Here is a 15,959-nt window from a genome sequence, read left to right on the forward strand (position 1 = left end):
ATACTCTTATATGCACTGATACACAATAGGTTGACAGGAAATAATAAATTAAAGCAATGTAGTAACCATGTGAATTTTGGCACATAAGTAGCAGAAAAGATTACATTACACAATCAAGGGTAATACAAATTTATTCAATCTAATATTAATATAAATTATGAGAATAAACTCATTTACTGCTTAGCAGATTATATTTAGGGTTTGACAGTCCCAGTCCAGTATGGGCTTTTAGCATAGACCTAAACCTTACGTAAAGTTTGTTTGGTTCCGACTCATTCTTGTTTGGTCCCGGTTTGCTCCAATCTGGTCCTGGTATGGTCACATTGATTAATCAATATCAAAGTCAAAGTAGAAAATTGATGTTGATGCTTATGTTGAAAACCAACATAACAAGCTTTAGAACAGCTGTTAATGAATGCCCTTTCGCCTTCCCTTCTTTGTCCCTTCTCTCTCAATCTGCTCTAGGTTGTTCTCCCTCTACACCTCTATTTCTTTATAGAAACTATCAGGGTGAGTATAGATGGGAAAAAAGCTCAATTGAGGAAGAGGTTTGGATGAGTTCTTGTCAGCTGATTTTAAAGAAGAACTCCACTTCATTAAGTAGCTGCCCGCAGATGTTCAAATACACCACATCTATGCTGAGCTAATATATTATGAATTTTACAAAAAAATTAAGTAAATATTTAATAATTTACTTCAAGTTCTGGCCCGGTTCGACCTTTGGACCTTAATCTGTCTAACTAGCTGGTCCGCCCTCAAATGGGGGACCTACTATGCTGGTTCAATTCATTCTGCCCAGTCCTTGGTCAATATTTTCCTACCCTAATCAAAATATGTCCATTACTATTCTTATGTGTATAATTTTTTCTTCTTCTCACAGATTTCTGATTCGTTGGCCATGTTGATGAGGGTGACAGGGCCACTAGAACTATGAATCAAAGCATGAAGCGCTGATGGAGTAGCTGACTAGGATGCTGACACAGTCCGTGGGTGCATCAGATTGAAATGAGGTCAATGACAGAAATTTAATTATAAGGAACATAAAAATAGGGAACTAACACAGGGAACTAACACCAGATCCATCGATCTCTGACCCTGGTCATTGACTTTGTTAGGCAGATGGTTGTTTCCAGTTGAGGGGGACCAACATAGGGAACAAGGGGTACTGGGAGGACCCTCGAGGCTGGTTCACACTATCCACAGCTGAGGAAGGCTCTCGTGAAGGCTTAAAAAGAGGCCTTCAACCCAAATTGAGATATCTTCTGTGATGGCAAGAGATCTGTCCTGGGATTTTCCAGCTAAATTGGAGCTTGTGACAGCTCTAGGGAGGCTCAGCTGGCTCAGTAAGGCACCGGAGCCGGTCCATATTTCCTAGGATTCACGCTAGCATTGATGAAGGCAGGAAGAGGCTCATACCAAATTGAACTCTTAGTATATATGAATGCTTATCTAACGTATTAATACATATAATTAAATAATCTATTTCTTACTACCATTAAAATTCTTATCGCCTTTCCTCTTCATCTTTCCTCTTATATCTTACTAAAATAAGATTCCTTATTCACTAAGGTCAACATGAGTTTCCTCCATAGATATATATCTCTATAATTACTATTAATTACAATAAATAATCATACTAAAAATATCTTCTACTATGAATAGTATCTTAACTAATATCTCTTTGGCTTTTTATCCCTTCAACTTAAATAAGATCTAACAAAATAATTCCTCCAGTACCTAAATTATTGTATCCCCTTATTATAATATTATAAATTAAAATCAATATGGACTACTGTTACAATCAGAATCTTCAGATGTTCCAAAGATTTTGTGTTAATTTTGGTAGTTAAACCTCATTTTAATCACTAACTGACACATGTTTGCTGTCAAAAAGTGGCACTAGTAGTCCGCAAAAAGCTTAATTTGCAATCCTTAAAATTCTGTTTTCCCACCTGCATGTGCATTTTTAATCATTGACTGATACAGATAAAAAACACCCCTTGGATTCCCCCCAACATAATCTACATTATTCCTTCTCCTTAAGTAAAAAAGCACAATGTGTATGCACTTTCATGGTTAAAAAATAAAATTTATTATGATTTGGATCCATTTTCTATTCATCCTTGTATCCCTCCATTCTTTAGATTTAAAATCACTTTTATTGGGATTCAAATCATCTGATTTTTTTCAATTAGTCCATGCTGTCATGCAGAATCATGCGAGTTCAGACTCAGATTAATCATTGACTGTTTTCGTGAAGTAAATGATTAGTCATTATGACATTGTGATTCATGATACCAAAAGGACAACTGTTTGCAATAATGAAGGTGTCAATCCTTGACTGCAGCCATCAGTGGAAGGGTCAATGATTATGTGTAGTCTGAACTCCAATGGTTATGGCACGTGGCAACATGTGAATTAAAACAAGGAAAAAACATATAAAATCACTTTAAAAAATTCATGAAAATTTATTATATGCAATAAATATCCTGACATTTGTTTCTACAAAATAGATATTTCATTCAAATATGTATTTTAATTAAAAGACATATTATAAATTCTGTAAAATTATTACATGATATATATATATAACACAGAATCTAATCATTTCACGCATAATGTAAACATATCTAATCATTTTATGATTGATAACACACACATAATCATTGTAATGAAAATTATTATTGAAAATTCATGTGCCATAATATATATATACTAGGACGGTATGTGATCATCTTCGAGCCCCCAACTTTCGTTCTTGATCAATGAAAACATCCTTGGCAAATGCTTTCGCAGTTTTTCGTTTACTGTAAATCCAAGAATTTCACCTCTGACTACTGAATACAAATGCCCTTGACTGTCCCTATTAATCATTACTCCGACCCCGAAGGCCAACATAATAGGAGTAGAATCCTGTGATGTTATCCCATGCTAACGTATGCAAAGCATGGGCTTGCTTCGAGCACTCTAATTTCTTCAAAGTAACATCATTCTAAATTAGAGTGCTCAAAGCAAGTGCAAAAATGGGAACGACCCGCCCAGCCTCGCGCCGGTCCCCACCCCACTAGGCAGGGGATAACATTGCACGGGAGAACCCAACCAAGACGGCGCTTGTGCCCATAGTCTGCTGCACTGGGCAAGGGATCCCGCGGGCACCAAACGCCCATCACTACTCGTGCGTCGACACACCAGCGCCACGCCCCTCCTGCTGCCCCTCTGTGTGCTGCCCGTCGGGCTTGGAGAGCCCAACAAACGTTGCACGAAAGTGGGCAACGACCGGCGCGAAGTGCCACGCCATACACGATAATGTAAACCCGCCTAGCCCATCGTCCCCGTCAACCGCCACAACAGCCCCATGCCACCCTTGGGCCACCCTTGGGAGACCCCGGGCCAATAGGGAGATGCAGTGCCGCCGGGCGAGAGCACTGCGTGTCACCAATAATGAATCCCACAACGGCGCCCCCACTTGGCGCCACAGCAGTCCGCATCAACCCAACCATTGGGCTTTGTGGGCTGCGGTGCCGCGAGGGAGATCACCACAAGTGACCAAGTGCGCATCGTATGGGGCCCGGAGGACCCCATCAGCCAACCCAGCCTCCGCGCACTGCCCATGCCAAGCATCACGACAGCCCCCTGCCGCTTGGGGAGGGCTGTAGTGGCAGTGAGATGCAGTGCCGCAAGGTGAGAGCGCTGCACGCCACCGAAGAGAAATCCCCATAGACCCAACTGGGGCCATGATGATCTGCTCCACCCAACCATTAGGCTTCGTAACCCACCGTGCCGCCAACTGAGAGTGGTGTAAGCAACCAACCAACCGGGTGTGCATCGTCTAGAATCCGGAGGGCGCCGTCAGCCAACCCAGGGGCACCATTATCGCAGACCGAACTTCGAACCCCGCCACCGCCCAGGGAGAACCCACGATTTTGTAACCCGGCGCACTGACCGCTGGAGATTGCCGGTTGGCTGGATGGGTCACCCACCAGCCTGATTCTTTCGTCGACGACACCCTTGATTTCGATGGACATCTGCAGGCGCGACCGACACACTCGCACTGCTTGGGATATTCAAAGAGATGACAGGTCGGCCGGGTATTACTGACAGGCACCATTGCCCCCCTCTCGCCCCCCGGGCCTGCTGAAAGATGCCCAGCTGGCGGCTGGACGGCTGCGCAAGTGACTGACACAACTTCACATGCGCGGCAGCACCCCCGGCATGACCATCAGTTGAGTTCCAGGCTTGATCCTAGCCCACACCCATTTTGGGGAAACCGGGGAACCATGTGTTCATCGCCCCCCCCATTTGACGCGCGCCTCAGTGCACTCTCAGCCCAGCACAGTGTTTGGCCGTGATCTGGCACGTGCAAGGGCGGCTCTGCCGGCGAGATTGGCAGCGCATTTCTGACCTTTCTGACATTTCCGAACCCACAGCGCACACAACGGGATCCCGGCGACCGATAGCTAGCGCTACCGAGGGAGTCTGGCAACGCGTGGACCTTAAAATGGGACTCGATCAGCCACTTTTTTTTGGATCACCAGAGCTCCGCCTTTCGGCGGTGGATTGCCACCAAACTTTCAAAAAGGTGCAGAAATCTCATGTAGAAACAATAGCCGAGATAAAATTAGTTTTCCTCGGAGATCCCGGAGCAACCCCCTCCGTCGCCGCTCGTCGCCACACAAGCCCCCATAGAGGTTGGGGGTGAGACGACGATCTCCCTATTGGCTGAACAGAATTCGCTGAAATTTTGTCAGCCCTTCCTGGCATCGAGAGCGACCTGCCAACAAAATTTCAGCCCAAACCGAGGCCTACAGCTCCGACAAAATCGTTTGGAAGGTTTTGTTTTCAAAGGAACTCCCCTAATCTGACGTCTGTAATATCAAACTAGAAAGACAAAAAATTTTGGCCCAAACCGATGCCTACAGCTCCGGAAAAATCTATTTGAAACTTTTTGTTTTAAAGGAACCTCCCTTTTCCAGCATCTATTGGGCGCCAAATTTTGTGTGCACTTCTTTAAAAAGCTAATAGAGCGGCACACAAAATTTGAGCCCAAATGGAGCACCAAAAATCCGGAACAAACAAAAGAAGTTTCAAATAACCTCCATAGGCGTAAAAAATAGATGTCCATGCGTGGGCATGGGCAGGCGCTGCGCGTGGGCGGGCACTGAGTGCCAGCGGGCGCGTGCGGGTGCCGGTGCTGCGCGGGGCTGGGCGGGGCTGGCGTGGGTGCCGGTGCTGCGCGCGGTGATGGGCGGGGCTGCACGCGCCAGCTCTGAGCACAGGCGACGGTGCTGCATGCGGGTGAGTGCGGGCCTGGGTGGGGCTGCGCATGGGCTGTGGGCAGGGCTGGAGGCGGGGCTGCGCGTGGGCTGTTGGCGGGGCCTGGGCGGAGCTGCACGCGGGCTGTGGGCAGGGCTGGTCGGGGCAGCGGGGGAGCTGGGGGCGCACCGCTGTGCGCGCGCGCGGCTGTTAGCCATCCGCCCGAAGGCACAAAAGGCACAGGCCATGGGCCAGGGACCCAGGCCCCTACGCGTGCACAGCGCGGCGAGCATGTGAGGGCGCGCATGTGTTTAGGAGCTCCATCGAGCCATCCTTGAGCCATCGTCGAGCCACCCTTCTCTGCCGACCATGGTGCACATGCGGCGCGCCGCCGCCGCCCACCAGTGGCGCACACAGGGCGAGGGACAAGGGCGAGGGGGGGGGTGGGCTCGACATCCTCATATATACATATATCCAAGCATTGATTGGAATTATGGTGTCTAAAAATTTGATAAAATACCTAAAAATCTAAAAGATGAGTATCAATCTAAAAACAGATCTAATGATTTTATGCTTGATAACACAATCATTGTAATGAAAGTTATTATTGAAAATTCATGTCATTAATCAAGTAATTATCATGTTATTAGAAGTCAGAGAGTTGATAACCTCGATTCAGGGGTAATCTTCACGAGAAGGAAGACATCAGGAGATGTGTGCAACGCTTGGAATTTTGAACAGTACAAACTACCATTCGACATGTCTACCAGATGGAATTCCACCCATGACATGTTAGAAGCCGCATTCGAGAAGGGGCACGCCTTGTTCAATATGGCTCTCATCGTTGAACCTCAACAGCGAAACATCCACATCATCAAGATTTTGGAGACATTTTCAGAGGACACAAACTCATTCACAAGCATGAGAATGTTGATAGTTCCACGCTTGTGCTGTGATAGTGATGAAAACTCTCTGGAGGAAATCGCTACTGAAGTTGGAGAACTACATTGGGAACTTGAAAGAAGTGTCACATGTTTCATTTCTCTCCACTACCAATCTAATGGAGACAAAGTTGTCAAACTATACATTTAAGCTGAAGTGCAACACTGTTGTGAACTTCGCAACAATGATGCACCCTTTTAAGAAATTTGCTTCCATGGTTCCATTACACTAATCTGTTGTATTGGGATATGCGTGCCATCTTCGTCAAGTGATGCCAGATTGAGATAGAAAACTTTTCAGCTGTCGGCAGTCTCCATCACTATTTTCCCAAAGGTTTGGAGTTCTACGTGACATTTATCATTGGGCCTCTATCAGATCATTGGTCAGTAGTATCAGGAAATGAATTGGATGACTACATGAATAGTTCTTTCTGTCATACTAAGTATATGTTTTCATGGTTTAAGGAGACTGGGAATGAAAATTCCATTGGCTCACAAAGAAAGCAAAAGGTTCTTTGTCTATTTTGTTAACCAGCACCCCAATGAATGGACTGCTTTGTACTGGTTGGACTTTCATCACATACAACAGACAACTTTGAAGTGCTGGTTGTGACCATACAAAAGCAAGTGTCATACACATAACAATACCACTAAAAAAATATGGAATGATGAGATACCATTAACACAATAAACACCCTTAGTGAGTTCTTGATAACTTACATAAGATCATGTTTTCACTTTATAAATTCAACATTATACTGTATATTTTTTGGATCCCTAAACGGGCACAAAAGGAGGATGAATTTGGTGGGACTAATAAATGAGGGTAACCTTTCAAAGACTACAAACTGCATTTTTCTGCTTAATTAAAACATCCTTTAAAGCATACATCAAAATGAGAAGAGATCACCATGCACTGGTTTTTGCAGTAAATCTGGGTAAGAATAGGGTTGAACGAGTGTTCGGAATGGGACTGGCTTTGAACTTGGAGATGGAAGTCCCCAAAGGCATTGTCCCATTCTAATTTAACTTATTTGTCCAACACAATTTCACTCAGCAGTTAATTACAAGTTTCCTCTCTATAGGTCTCATTCTATGTTTTATCTCTGCGGTCTGTTATAAACAGATGTGTCTTTAACTGGTAATTAAAACTAAATGAAGAAATTTTATTCAGGAATTAAAAATAATACACAAAAGATTATTGATTTTAATATAGTTGGAAATATTTTTGATGAGAATATTGGTGATGTTTGTCAAGTCATCTTGGTCGAACCTGTAATATAGGACAGTGATGTCACTCAAGTCATCTTCTATTTAATCTCATTGTAGGTGTTGTTTGAATCAGCTGGTACAATGACGTTGGCCAAGTCATCTCAGTCAATTTGGTCAGTCGAGACAATGATGTTGTCAAGTCATCATGGTTTGACCTGTCATATGGGTTGGTGAGGTCTCAATGATATGACCATGTTCGGTGAAGGAAAATAAAACGAGATTAGTACATATATATACATATATGTAGAGAGGGAGAGAGAGAGAGAGGGAGAGAGAGGGAGAGAGAGAGAGAGAGAGAGAGAGAGAGAGAGAGAGAGAGAGAGAGAGAGAGAGAGAGAGAGAGAGAGAGATAGCATCTGGTGGTCTCCCATGGCTGAAAACTGTCGTCCGATTGATGGTGAATCTTCCCCTAGCCATCCGATCTCCTAGTAAATAATTTGATGGCTGTGATTATATCACAGTCGTGGGTCTTAACCCGGTGCACCCACATGTGCTATGTCAGCATCCTCATCAGGCTGCCCTATCAGCATCCGCTCGTGTGATTCATCACTATTATTTTATGTGCAGTGAGGCTGCCCTATCGAGGGGTTCCTTTGAACTCGTCATTCACCATAGCCAATCAAGATCCTAGAAAAGAAACAAATAATAGTAAAATTATGTGTTTTAAATCTCATTGCCCAATCGTCTTTAAGATTATATCCCTGCACATAAAATCGATCCATTATGACACAGGCTTCGGGCCGGTTTGGCTCGAAGCCCAGTCATACTTTCTTTCCAATTCTCTTTAAATCACGACCCGTTGGGCTGCAATCCATCTCTAATATTCTCGACCCAGCCTATGCCACATTAGGAAACTTAAAAGACATTATTGAGCTTAGGATTTCTCAATCGATGAAGCTTCATTGCCAATCCTAGCTCTCTCATTTATAATTTTAACTTTTTATAGTATATATTTTAACTTCTTTGCTGTAACTTTAACTTCTGTACACCATTTATAGATAAAATGGCAGATTTTATTAATAATTGCTGATTTTTCACTATAAATGGCTGATTTTAGACATTCATTTGAACCCTGTCTAAAAATCCTGGTTCTACAACCTGTTTTGTTCTTAGCCGGCTGTACTTACCCACCTATGATCTTTGTTTTTTTTGTGGCTGGTAACCCTTATTTTCTCTTCTCATAATTTTTTTTAATAAGGTGGTAGTTTAGGACACATTTTTTTGGGCTTTTTCCGTTTTTTTGTCATTTTTTTATATTTTTGAAAAAATTCCTTTTTTAAAGGTTTTGTGCCAAAATAAAAATCTTGTTCTATGGCCTGTTTTGTTCTTATAAAATTATATCTACACTCCTATACTTTATGTACATATCGAAATAGCCAACTTTCTCTTCTCATAACTTTTCTTTGGCCTTACAAAAATACCATAGGTGTATTTTTGGTTTGGCCCGAAGCCCGTGTCATACTTTCTTTCCAATTCTCTTTAAATCGCGGCCCGTTGGGCCACAACCCATCTCTAATATTCTCTACCCAGCCTATGTCACATTAGGAAACTTAAAAAACCATCATTAATTCCATATCAAAACATTCTAAAAAAATTAATGATATATAAATCCTTTCCGATGTCATAGAATGAAATAAATAAACACTCCCCTCTCGTGTGTGTGCGTGGGCCACTCTCTAAGTGCTATAGGCCTCACATGGTTGTGGACCACCCTGCTGTGTGCCCTTGCACCTGTTGCTGTTTGTGCGCCGGCATTCACCGACTATGATGGGCTTGAGTGCTTTACGCTCACTCAAATGTAGTGTGGCAGCAGTTGCAACGAGCAGCTCAGCTGCTAGCACAACCCCCTTTATTTTATTTCTTCTTCTCTTTTTCCCTCTCTCTTACTCTTTTTTTTCTCAAATATTGACACCCATCCCTGTAAAAATATAAAATAAAATACTAGAGAGAGAAGAATTTTTAAAAAATTTAAAATATTTTCAATGAGAATTAATGGGTTCGTAAATTATGCAAAATATCATGTTAAAAATTATTTTTTATCAATTAGCTCATTTAATACTTGAAATGAGAACTGATACCAAAATGAAGATGATTCAAGTAAAATTAACCCAAAAATGGCCGTAAAATATGTAGTGTTTCATGCCTTATTTTTGGTTCCTCAGTGAGGTCATTGTACTTGATTATGTTGGGCTCATCATATGGGTCGATGACGTTGGTCATGTTGGTTTGATCAGACCAACAAATGGATCGATGAGATTGGTGTAGTCGATTTAGTTGGACCCTTCATATGATTTAATGACATCTGTCAATTCCTCTCAACCCGAGACATGGGTTGATTTAGTTGGACCCATCAAGTCAGTCGGGTTGGTGATGTTGATGAAGTTGTAGCCATTAGACATGTTAGAAGGGTTGGTTTTTCCAGTCATGTTGGTAACATCAGTAAAGTTGCCTTGGTCAACTAGGTTGGTAATGTTAGTCAGGTCGTCTTGATTGAATCCATCATATGGATTGGCGAGGTTGGCCTGGTTGATTCGGTCAAGTCCTCTTGGTAGGACCCATCATAGGGGTTAGTTTGGTTGAGATTGGTGAGAGAATGAGAAGAGGAGGAAAGAGAAGGAAAGAGATTGGAGAGAGAATGAAAAGAGAGGAGGAAAGAGAAAGATAGAGATTGGAGAGAGAATGAGAAGAGAGGAGGAATGAGAATGACCAAGTGGGGAGAGAGAAAGAGGAGAGAGGGAGGAAAGAGATAGAAATAGAGGGAGGAAAGAGAATGACGGAGCGGGGAGAGAGAAGGAGAATAGAGGAAGGAAAGAGATAAAAATAGGGGGGAGAGAGAAAGAGAAGAGAGGGAGGAAAGAGATAGAAATAGGGGGGAGAGAGAAAGAGAAGAGAGGGAGGAAAGAGATAGAAATAGGGGGGAGAGAGAAAGAGAAGAGAGGGAGGAAAGAGATAGAAATAGAGGGAGGAAAGAGAATGACGGAGCGGGGAGAGAGAAAGAGAAGAGAGGGAGGAAAGAGAAAGACATAGAGAGAGGAGAGGGAAAAAGAGCGATGATAGAGAAAGAGAAGAGAGGGAGGAAAGAGAAAGACATAGAGAGAGGAGAGAGAAACATAGAGCGATGATAGAGAAAGAGAAGAGATGGAGGAAAGAGAAAGAGAAAGAGAAGAGAGGGAGAGAGAAAGAGATAGGGAAAGTTCGGTGTTACAATGCTCAAGTTTGAAGTTCTCTCTCCACTCGACTTCAGGGATCAGATTTGTCTAAGAGAGAGAGAAAGAAAGAGAGATATGGTAGTGATAGATAGGGAGAGATAAATGGATCTAAGGAGATAAATAAAGAGAGAAATCTGGAATAATATCAAAGAGATTAAAGACACATAATAGGGAGAGACAGAGAAACATACTGGGAAACAGAGCGAGCTTTAGAGATAGGGAGAGAAAAAAAAGTGAGATCGAAGGAGAAAGAGGTGGAGAGAGATATTCAAGTGATAGATAGGAAGAAATAATTGGAGCATAGAGATAGTATATACATAGAGAGAAAGAGAGTGCAAGAGAGAAAGATAAATAGATATTTTTGGAAGAAAGATATAAACATAAATAAAGACAGTCATAAAGAGTAACAGAGAATCACAGAGAGAGAAATAGTGATAGAGTGAAAACATTATAATACCACTTTTTATTATGCGTTAAAAACATTTTTCTCAAACATTTTTAAAACAAGTGAAAATTATTTAAATTTTTTATAATGATACTACCCCCAACTCCACTTAAATAGAGTGGTACTCATGTTAGGATGGCAGGCTGAAAGTATTTTGCAATTGGAAGCTCCTCGTCTCTTTCTGCGATTCCCATCCCTCGTGATCGTCCCAACCTCACTGCATCTTCAGGCGGCTTATCCTCGGTTGATCCCTGTCTCGTCCTTTCCAAATGTCCTCTGATCATTCCTGTTCATCTCTCCGTCCCCGGAACACACACTCTCTCTCTCTTGTCTACCCATTTTCAACTGCGTCCCATCTCTCTAGAATTGTTGCCTTTCATCATCGAAATTAAGTCGTACTCTCGTCATGAACATAATCCACTCCCCAATAAAATCAAAAGTAAAAGTAAGAAAAAAAATTTTGGAAGCAGTCGTAAAAAGTCAACCGTGTCAAACTAAACCAGGGAAGTAAAAGTCAACCGTGTAGATTCTGCGGAATGACTATTAAAGAGGAGAAAAAAGGTTCATAATATTCCTAGACCTACCTGGCATGCCACATGGCAAAATTACCCGGTCTCGGATGGCATTAAGAGTCAACGGAACATATTCAGGCTAAAAATAAAATAAAAAAGTCAATGCAAAGAGTACTATTTTGACCTAGTAGGTGCGTTGTGGGTCAAACCTTCTCCTCCCTTCTCGCTTGTAGTACGGAGTCTCGTCCAATGTGTGCCGTAGATATTCCACAAACGGCTGTGGCGTGCGTGGCGGTGTTGACGTGGACCCAGGTGTCGAGGTTGATGCCAAATCACCCGACAAAGGGGGACGGGGTGGCGGCGGTGGGGCTGACCTGGCGCTCCCCGGTCTATCCATATATTGCAGGAATATGATAATAGTCAATGCCAGGAGGATCAACGAGACTGCAACGGCTGCCCATAAGAGGCGTGTGTTCCTCTCTCTAGAGCCTGCCTTTTCTCTCTCATCCTCTCTGCTCACGTTGATGTGGGCCGTCTGGCCTGTAAGTCCAAAAATAAATAGAACCGCAACGGACGATCAACCCATAAAAATTTACAGAAATGGGTATTGTGGGATAATAGCCCTAGTATCATAGTGGCTAAGCCACCTGCCCTTTTTTTTATAATTATAAAGGGATATTTTGGTCAAAACAATGGCGTACATAATGGTAAGTTTAAAAAGGACTTCCGGTCATCCCACAACTTATTGATCCTCATAACTTGAAGTGAATTAATAACTAAATTGACTTAAATTGGTAATGGACAACTCCGTCTTTAAGCTGCTTCTCCCCTTTTTGGGATAATCAGGAGGTAGTTATAAAATAATCAAAGACGTGATAAATAATAAGCCCATCTGGATTCCACCACACGAGACTAGAATTAAATAAGAACCTTTTCGTTAAACTACTGACATTGACAAAATAAAAATCCTCAGAAATTTTGTACAGTTAAATGTGATGTACCACGTGTTAGTCACATGATATGATTAGTTAGTTAAAAATAACCTTGTAACACTGTATCCGTATATATACTAGAGTGCAATAGAATTAGACTGTTTCTCTGATGGTTGTCAGTGGCCTAAGAGGACTTTTACGTCCTTGATTGTTCTCTTAATCTCACTTATTGTCTTCTCCATCTGCAACCTAGCCTAAACTCAGATTCTAGCAAAATGTATATGAATAAATCAAGAATTGAATTCCTTAACCCTCAGTAGGGTTAATGAATTCAATTCTTGATTTCCTTAACCCTACAACTCTTGTATAATACAATGCACCCTATTACATTGTATTTATAGGAAGGAGGAGAGAGAATGCAAATGGGCCCATTATCATGGGTCATTACAAGGAGATATCAGAAATACGAGAATAAGCCCATTCAACAGTATCAGTATATGGGAGTTAGATGATGATGGCTAAGTTTTACTTCAAACACTAATGAGCACTTTGACCTTTAAGCTGCTTATCTCTTTTAAATTAATTAAAGACAATTTTAAATTAATTAAAGATTTGATAAATAATAAGTCCATCAGGATTGTAAATTAATAACTTATAAATTTTAACCTTGTGATTAAACTAGTGATATTAACAAATTAGACGTACCAGTGGCTGGGAGCCTGATGACGATGACATCAGAGAATCTACCTTTTTTCAGAATTTCTACCTGAGAGATCAAGCAAATAACATAAGCTCAACCACAAGTCAAATACTATTACAAAAAAATCATTAACTCACCTCATATTCAGTGCGACCAGCAAAGCCAAAGTGCTCTTTCTGGACTGGCTTCACCAAAAGCAACCTCTTTTCCTCCCAAAATATTTCCACATCTATAATCAATAAAAAATAAAAGTAAATAAATGCAATCAGGATGACCACAACGAACCATGGAGAGTTTGAGCTGGAAAAGAACCTGTATTTCCCACAATTGTAAAGCGTGACTTGTTGAAGTCCGGGCTGAAAGATAACTGCGTTCATATGTTAGATTTAACAATCTTGGATAGGGAAAAATGCCCTAAAACTAATGAGTTTTAATCATAGCCATACCTTGTCATCTGAAACAGAAAATCCACCGATAAAGAGAACCTGCCCAGATGATCCCAAAATCTTGGATGGTGTGCTCTTTGGTGACACATGGACAGAAACGAATGACATTCCATTGGCGGTCAAACTTTTAAGATCGTTGACTTTGTCTTTTAACTTGGACAGAGAATCAACCAAAGATCCAGGGGATGATGGGAATAAGACGCAATACAAGGACCCAGTATTGTTGTCTCTCCATGGCATAACGTATCTAAAAATAATTAGATAAATTAACTATTTGCAAAAAAAGAATGATCAGATAATATGAAATATTGGAATATTAAGAAGGAAAAACTTGCCCTATAAAAGGAGGCTCCACATTGCAGTCGTATGAAATATCAGAATCAGACCCAAGACTGATGAGATCATCTCTTCATGAAGACGAAAAACAAAAATTAGAGATTATACCTGGAAATTCAGAACGACAACCTTTTAAAGCCTATGTGGCTGGGCCTACACCAACCTGAAGTGAAGAGAGAATTTGTGCCCCTTTACAGAGATAGGAATGTTGGTTAAAATCTCTGCAGGTGGGTTCACAGTGACCATATCCATTTTCTTCACAGTAGCTGTTGTTTTTAATTTTAAATTTGGAGATTCATATATCACTGAATATAAAAATGTAAGTATCAGGCATTAAGTTAGGTGCCAAAGGATTTATTCAATGAAAGCATAGATTCAGTTACCTTGAGTGACACCTTCGGCAATAGCATGGGCCTTTCCTGAATGTTTGTCAATAGATATGACACTCTGGTTTGTACTTAGCCAATGCCCAGTGATCATGTGTTCTAATCCTACAGACAAAGAGAGTCATTCCTTAAAAACAGATGACTTGGAAGACAACTTGAATGTATAACTTTAAAAAGTTAACCAAATGAATTTTGTGGGCTCGGATAAAATTCTGATCCTTTGGATAAAAGAGTCACCAAATCATCCATGAAAGGTGAAAGATGATAGGATCTTCATTGGGACCCTAATTTCCTTAACTTGTTGTACCAAGGGAAATGTTTTTTAATAGAGGACCGATCAAGGGGGAGAGATTACAGGGGTGGGAGATAGTGCAAGAAGATCATTACCAGGATGAGAGAGAGGACGGACTTGGAGGTATGTGCTTAGCCAAGAGGAGAGAATAGCGGCAGGATGGGCTTTGCCGAGAGATATAGGGGGACTGGGAACATGCGTAAGGAAAAGACTATAATATTTCTAGTGGGATGAAATGCCATGAATACCACTAAACGGGGCAAGGGATCATATCAGAAGAATCCATGAAACTCGAAGTTCAAGAGGGCCCTGGCTGGGATGAGCTGTTGAGACTGCCTGCAGTGGCGCCAGGATTAGGTCTTGAGTAGGCTGCTTCTGGGGTGTTGCGGGAGTCTCAATAGGATTTGTCCCCCCTGGCCAATGATGGCTAGAACGTGTTGATGACACCACAGCTTTTGACGGTGTAGCAGCCCATGGATTATAATATGATTCGCCAAGGCATCTATGTTTGGAAGAAGCCACAGCAGCGGCCCGGTCCAGAAACCTCGGCCCAGCCCGCTGATGATTCAATTTAAGCCCTCTCTCTTGAAAGTAGAGGGCAGGAAATTATCACTGTGAGTCTCCCTCTTTCACCTCCTCTCTCCCTCAGTCCGTGACCCTCATCCTCCTCGTGCCTGCAGGTGGACGCTACCAGCCTCTGTCGTGCGACACCCTCCTTCCTCTGGCGATTCCTCGCCATCCCCTCACCATTCCCATTCTTTCCTTCTCTCCCGGGAATCTCTCTCTCTCGCTCTTTCCCCTCTCTTATCCCAAACTATCTCTCTCGAATTGAAGACATTGTGCTCTACTGAATCTCCGTTGTTCACAGTCAAGAACTGTTACAGCATGTTAGATCTGGTCCTGACTCGGGATCTAATCAGATTATATGTTGTGGTGGTCAACTGATAATCCGGAGGAGAAGACACCAGTTGATTGGAGAGGGGATAGGTTAGTGTTAATCTGCAGGCAGTTATTTCTTCCTGTAAATATGGGACACATATTATAAGTATCCAAAGGATAATTCTCTTTCCTTTTGCGTTTATTTCGTGAGTGTACCATGGCTAATAACTGGCCCACACATAAGGACTCACATTACTTAACCTCACGTGGGAATAAGAAGTATAAGTTAGGTGGGCCCACAGTTAGATGTGTTATTTATTCCATGTCGGAATACATAACTTAAACAAGCCATTCGC

The 15,959-nt window shown here is 42.1% G+C and overlaps 1 protein-coding gene across 2 annotated transcripts in view; it reads right to left on the reverse strand.

Annotated features, from left to right (window-relative positions):
• Positions 1-11,593: 11,593 nt before the first annotated feature.
• Positions 11,594-15,959, reverse strand: part of EMB3012 (embryo defective 3012) — a 58,740-nt gene continuing 54,374 nt past the window's right edge. The window contains exons 29-36 of one of the 2 annotated variants that reach the window (XM_078577151.1): positions 14,430-14,537; positions 14,210-14,351; positions 14,046-14,117; positions 13,711-13,957; positions 13,577-13,631; positions 13,402-13,493; positions 13,270-13,330; positions 11,594-12,172 (exon numbers count right to left, since the gene is read on the reverse strand). In XM_078577151.1, the coding sequence (XP_078433277.1) occupies positions 11,817-12,172; positions 13,270-13,330; positions 13,402-13,493; positions 13,577-13,631; positions 13,711-13,957; positions 14,046-14,117; positions 14,210-14,351; positions 14,430-14,537 (1,133 nt within the window). In that variant the 3' untranslated portion in view covers positions 11,594-11,816. Of the gene's footprint in view, positions 12,173-13,269; positions 13,331-13,401; positions 13,494-13,576; positions 13,632-13,710; positions 13,958-14,045; positions 14,118-14,209; positions 14,352-14,429; positions 14,538-15,959 lie in introns of those variants that run through there. The other variant, XM_078577155.1, reaches the window with a different exon arrangement.

Source organism: Wolffia australiana, chromosome 6, assembly GCF_029677425.1.
Source record: "Wolffia australiana isolate 7733 chromosome 6, ASM2967742v1".
NCBI classification, from domain to species: domain Eukaryota; kingdom Viridiplantae; phylum Streptophyta; class Magnoliopsida; order Alismatales; family Araceae; genus Wolffia; species Wolffia australiana.